Source organism: Lactuca serriola, chromosome 3 (genome assembly GCF_051521515.1).
Source record: "Lactuca serriola cultivar US96UC23 chromosome 3, Lser_US96UC23_V15, whole genome shotgun sequence".
NCBI lineage: Eukaryota > Viridiplantae > Streptophyta > Magnoliopsida > Asterales > Asteraceae > Lactuca > Lactuca serriola.
Genome location: NC_136410.1, coordinates 253,885,015 through 253,891,147, shown reverse-complemented (window position 1 = coordinate 253,891,147; position 6,133 = coordinate 253,885,015). Strand labels below are relative to the sequence as shown.

Here is a 6,133-nt window from a genome sequence, read left to right as displayed (position 1 = left end):
TAAAATTCAATAGATACAACTTCAATGAATGAGTTCATGTCTTAAGAGACTATCTTGTAAAAGATATGAAATTGTATACCCTTAAAGGTCCTAGTCCTAAACTATTTGCTTTGAGCAATTAAACCTGAACATAGTGAGGAAACTCACCTCTGAATCTGAACAATAGCTGACGAGGTCCCGACTTCGAATCTTAGCTCTAACCGATGCCTAACCATTAAAAAAAGCAATTCTCAAACATAATCCAGAATACCCAAAATACCCCTATGGGTCAAACTAGGTCAAACGGTTAAAAAAGTCAAGAAGAACCAACTCAGTTGACTACCACGTTATGGTAGCCCTTTACCACGCCACGGTGTCAAAGATGACAAGATAGTCGCGACCAGCCCCGCCAGCACATCGTAGTGGCCTTGCCACGCTGTGGTAACAGGCTTTTCAGCAGTTTAACGCATTCAACTATTTTCATCGATTCTAAAGGGTCTCCGACTTACATTTGGTCCATAATAGGGTCTAGTGGATAAAGTTTCCAACTTAATCCAATAGAACCCTCCAAAGTGTATAGATCTCAACTTTAAGGTCCAAAACACTACATGGCTTAAGCAATAATCACTCAACCCATAAGGTTACTTGATTAAAAGCTCCAAAAGAGTCTCCAACACAAAACACATCATAATAATCGGTGTTTTTCCAGACATGCATGTCTTGAACTCTAATTAGGACAAAATAGGGCAAAAAGGCCAAGATTCCATGCATGGCCTCAAAACTCAAATCTAATTCAGATCCAAAGAGTCAAAAGCTCCAAATGGCCTGGAGATTCAAAAAGTTGCAAGCTTTATGAATTTCAACATTCCAAACTAACAAGCCATATAGAAAAGTGACAAAATCCAAAGATCTAACAACTAACTAATCAAGATGAAGACTTTATACCTCCTGAAGATGCTTGAGGAAGATAAACTCCTGGATCTACATTGCTTTGGACTCCCATTATGATCATCCACCACCTTCTTCCTTAACAAGCATCAAACACCCACACTTGAGGCTTAAAACTTACATAAGGGATCTAGGGTTTGCAAGGGACGATTTGGAGAGATGGAGGCTGATGGGAGGGAGGCTATGAGAGGTTAAAATGTTTAAATAGGGTTCAAATTTTAAAATTTAGGGTTTTCTCCGACAGCCGCCTCCACGTTGTGGCAAGAATCACCATGCCATGGTGGGTCATTAAACTCCCGCGAGCAAAAGGTTATTGCCACGTCGTGGTGAGGCTTTAACACGTCGTGGCCTTCAAAAAAAAATATCATACTCAGTCGAAAATAATTTTCTACCTAGAATCAAGTGTTACAACACGACAACATATTTTTATTTTTAACTAGAAACAATAACATATTTGTATTTTTCAACGTAAAACAACAATGCACTTATGTAAGCAGCATATTTTTATTTTTAACCCGATACACCAACATATTTTATTTTTACACGTCACATCGGGTTCTTATATTTTTATATCTTTAAACCGAGTAACAACAAAGACCGAAAACCAATTGTAGATATAGTAAACAAAAACAACACCAATATACCTCTAAATTATAATATCACCGATTAAATATGGAGAAATAGAAAAATCGAGAGAAAAATAACCTCCACCAAGCAACCTACACATAAAGGCCTTCTGGAGTACTTGTAACAAGAACCATTCGTGGTTGTCATGGCAAGGTGATAAGAATATGAAGACCACCCCTAATCATTGTTGTGGATTGTGGTGATGAGGTGGAGTGATGGACTGTGGTCACGACAATAATTAACCACACCTAATAATATTCTTCATCTTTCTATCTCTTTCTATGTCTCCAAATTTTAAATAATTATAACATATTCGTTTTATTTAAATAATTAAAAAAAAATAAGAGGGATATAGTTATGTGGAGTGATGAGTATACCATCTTAGAGCATTCACAATTATGAGTTCAATGAGATGGTTGAATGAGGTGGCAAATCTAGTTCTCGTTCAATAGATGAAACACTAGGATAGTGAGATGCCACCTTGGAATTCAATGGATTTGGAGTTCATGGCCACTGAACTCTTCAATGGTAAAAATGAATGTTTTCTAATCTTAAATACATATTATAAATTAGCTTTTGTAACTTTCTATTAAACTCTCTAGAGTTCAATGCAATGTAGGAAAAAAAATTGATTTAGTTATATGGAACGTAGAAAAATGATGTGGCATTCCATTGACTTTATAGAGTTCAATGTCGTTAATATAGTTGTGTGAAGTAATGAGGTGGCAATGATATGGTGTCCACTACATTTATGATTATCTCGTGGGTAATCTAGAATAGTGGTTGATGTAGGAATATAAGGAGCAATGGCACTAGTTTTTTTTTTTTTTTCACTCAACATATACTTATATTTGCTAAGGGTGAGCATGATAAAATGAAACAAAGTAAGAATGTAGAATTGAAGCTACAACCAAAAATCTATTTGTGTTTTTGAACCTGAGAAAATATTGAGTTTAGAGAGCTAGCATGTAAAGCACTTAATGCTTTTTTTATTAATTCGCAAAACATATTTATAATATTAGTCGTTGCATGTTGATACAAAATAATAATATTCTTGTAACATTAAGGCACATACATTTTTAGATGTCTTGAAGATAATTAACAAACTCTTTGTCCTTATGAAGAATGGCCATTTCATCTTCTGGCAGATGCACATGTGCTGTAATACCATCTCCAGATGGAGTATCCATCAAAATGATAGTATTCTCATCCACATTTGGAATTCGTAATAGAACTTCTTGTGGCTTGCCCCACCCAAAATCCACTTCATAAAATGGAACCCTACACACGCTTGAACTATAATAAATATCACCCTGTAAGGTTGAGAATGTGTTTAGCAACTTTTCAACTACTTCTTGCTCATTTCTCATTCCTTCAAGACCCATTTTTGCCTTCCTTACCTCAGAAATCACCTCACTCAACCTGATTTCACCAAATTCCTCCATCTTTGCTATGGCTAACGTGAATAAATTTCCTGCTGCTGTTTCAGGATAGTTTTCAACAAACTTGTTTCTCATGTTCGTAGCTACAGACAAGCTTGATGGTTTAAAAGAATCTGACTTTATTGCGGCTGCTTTCACTGCGTGTTTAAATATTAAAGACGTCAACACTTCAACTCGAGAAGGGTTCGTTGGAGCTTTTCCGGTGGCAGCAACCTTCTTCTTCAGCTCATTTAGTTTTGAATTAGGAAACACAAATATTCTTGTAGCATACTTTACTTCATCCAAGTCCTTAATAATGAACTTAGGCAACCTAATGTTATTACTTGTGGAGGATGAGATGAAAGATGGATTTACTGGTGCCTGACAACGTGTAACAGTGGCCCAATGGTTGATGAAGTTGGCAAAGGTGGCTCCATCAGCAAGCTTGTGCGACATGGACACAGCCACTGCTGCTCCACCACCAGCAAAATGGTTCAGCTGGACATCGAGCAACTTAGGGCAAGAAGCACGAACAGTAGAGCTGAGACCATAAGGAAAGAGTTGGTCTAGGGCTTCGTTTTGCTCCTTCTTGTGAATGAAGTCGTCGAGGGGGCTATCAATAAAAGCTTCAAGGAATTCAACTCCTTCGTCGTTGCAGTTGATGTAAGGTAAAAAAGGGGTTGGAATTCTACCGGCGAAGGGATAATACTGTGTTAAACACTGTGATAACGATTGCTTTAGGACGTTGGTGTCAATAGTTTTGTAGTTCCTGTAGAAGAGAACAAATGGCGTGTGCATGTCAGGAGCAAATTGATCAAGCAACGAGAGATTATGAGTTTTCAGGTGCGGAGGTGTTGGGGAAGATGGTCTAATGGTTTCCTGAGATATGATTGTGTGAAGTTGCTTAATTTTGTTCATTATGGGAATGATTCAAGATTGCAAGTAGTATGCTGAATGCCGATGTAAGCATTTATATACCACACTGAAGTTGGATTTTAATAATTTTAAACTGTGGCAAGCTGTTTTGTGTTAACTGATAAATAAAAGAACAAGCGCACAAGGATTTAATTAATTAATATAACTTGTGATGATAGAAGTAATAAGAGTAAATTACACGGATCGTCCCTATGTGTTAGAGTAGTTTTGTGGTTGGTCCGTAACAACATTATATCATATCATATGGTCCCTGTGGTTTGGTTATATTGCGATCTTAGTACCTGGCAGTTCTAAAACGATTGCATTGCCCTTATGTATTTACTTTTTAATTAATTTTTTTTGTTATTATTTAAAAATTAAAAGAAAAGTAATATGTCCCACAATGTAAAGAAAAGACAAAACTACAAATTTGGTCCTTGTGGTTTGCAAAAACCTTTGGATAGGGTCCAAAAAGTTTCCGGCTTGCACCGAAGGTCCAAAATCAAGGTTTTCATTGTTTTTGGTCCAAAAAAACTTGAAAAGTCGATTTTACCCTTTTCCATTTCTTTTTTCTATTTTCTTTATTTAGTTTGGTATTTAAATAATTAAAAAAAATAAAAAATAAAATCTTACCCATGACTCTCTCTCTCTCTCTCTCTCTCTCTCTCTTAACTGAAGAACTTCCCATCTCGTCTCCATTGGCAACCTCCAATTCTTAATTTTAAACTCCGACAAACTCATTGGAAAAATACCAGGTGAGCTTGGGAACTGTCGGAGTCTCAAGAATCTAAAGAGAAATCAAGAACCAACAACATTTGGGCCAACTCCAACAAACTCACCTCCAAGACTTGATTTTTGTTCCACCAGTTTACCAATTTTAGCACCATAAAGAGAAATCAAGAACCTGCAACATTTAGGCCACCTATCGATGCCTTCTAATTAACTTTGACTAACATTCCCCTCTCAACCTCAGTTAACGTCTCTCTCCCAGGGGGTATCACGATGGTTGGTGGTTTTCGTTATCGGAGAACATAACCCACCACCAGTAACTCATCAAAAAAATCAAGCACCACCATCGACTTGATCTTTGCTTCCTTCTCTCCTCATCATTGAATCACCCCACCTGGAATCTATTATCTTGTACCAAATCTGGAATCCACAAAACCTAAATAGATTGAATCTGATTTCAAACTCAAACTTACCTTTGTTTCTTTGTTACACATACATCAACTTCCATCTTCTTTTGATCTAATGTGAACATCTTAGTTCTCTATACAGATTGGATTTTCATTGAAACCGACCAATTTCACCATAACAGGTTCCGAGATGCACCTTTTCTCAGTTCATTGGACCTCCGCAACCCCCGCTAAAGAATAGTGTTGAGATGCACCGTTGGGGTTTCTCTATTACTCCTTCACTTTCACAGAAGGGAGTTTCATTGTGTGTTTATGGGACCAGTAGTGGGGTTCGATTAACAAGATGATGATCAAAGGGAGGGGTATGTCGATGGATTTGTGGAAGATGAATAAGAATAAACCTGGGTTAGGTTAGGGGGAGAGAGAGAGAGAGAGAGAGAGAGAGAGTGTGTGTGTGTGTTGGGTAAGATTTTATTTTTTATTTTTTTTAATTATTTAAATACCAAAAACAATAAAGAAAATAGGAAAAAGAAATTAAAAAGGGTAAAATCGACTTTTCAAGTTTTTTTGGACCAAAAACAATGAAAAACTTTGATTTTGGACCTTCGGTGCAAGCCAAAAACTTTTTGGATCCCATCCAAAGGTTTTTGCAAACCACAAGGACCAAATTTACAGTTTTGTCTAAAGAAAATCTCCATTTCTTTCGTTTCTCATATCCAGCCACCACCACTAGAGATGCACACAAAAACCGGTTTCACTATTCAAAACTAGATCCAATCCATAACCGGATTGGGTCAAAACCGGTTTTGACCAAACCGATCGGATCGGATTTAAAATCGGATTTTCAATCGGATCGTAATCCTATATTCCAAATCGGATTTGATACCGGATCGTAAACCGGATTCGCTAAAAACTGGATCCAAATCCGTCCCAAAATCCGCTTAAAACCAATTAAAACCAGTTTAAACCCGATATCAAATCGGATTAGAATCGGATTCCGATTTTGGTTGGAACCGGATTCGGATCGGATTTTTGATGACGTAAGCAAAACCGGACTTTTGATGACATTCGACACCACTCATTCACTTACGGCGAACAAGACAACCA

At 37.1% G+C, this 6,133-nt stretch overlaps 1 protein-coding gene across 1 annotated transcript; it reads right to left on the bottom strand.

The window, feature by feature from the left end:
• Window positions 1-2,633: 2,633 nt before the first annotated feature.
• LOC145096185 (akuammiline synthase 1-like) lies at window positions 2,634-3,893 on the bottom strand. Its single transcript, XM_079033951.1, has one exon. It carries the CDS (start codon window positions 3,891-3,893, stop codon window positions 2,634-2,636), a length of 1,260 nt encoding a protein of 419 aa, XP_078890077.1.
• Between the last annotated feature and the right edge of the window lie 2,240 nt (window positions 3,894-6,133).

Bases quoted from the DNA above. Each gene is read 5' to 3' on its own strand.
- LOC145096185 (XM_079033951.1), bottom strand. From the start codon at position 3,893: ATGAACAAAATTAAGCAACTTCACACAATCATATCTCAGGAAACCATT.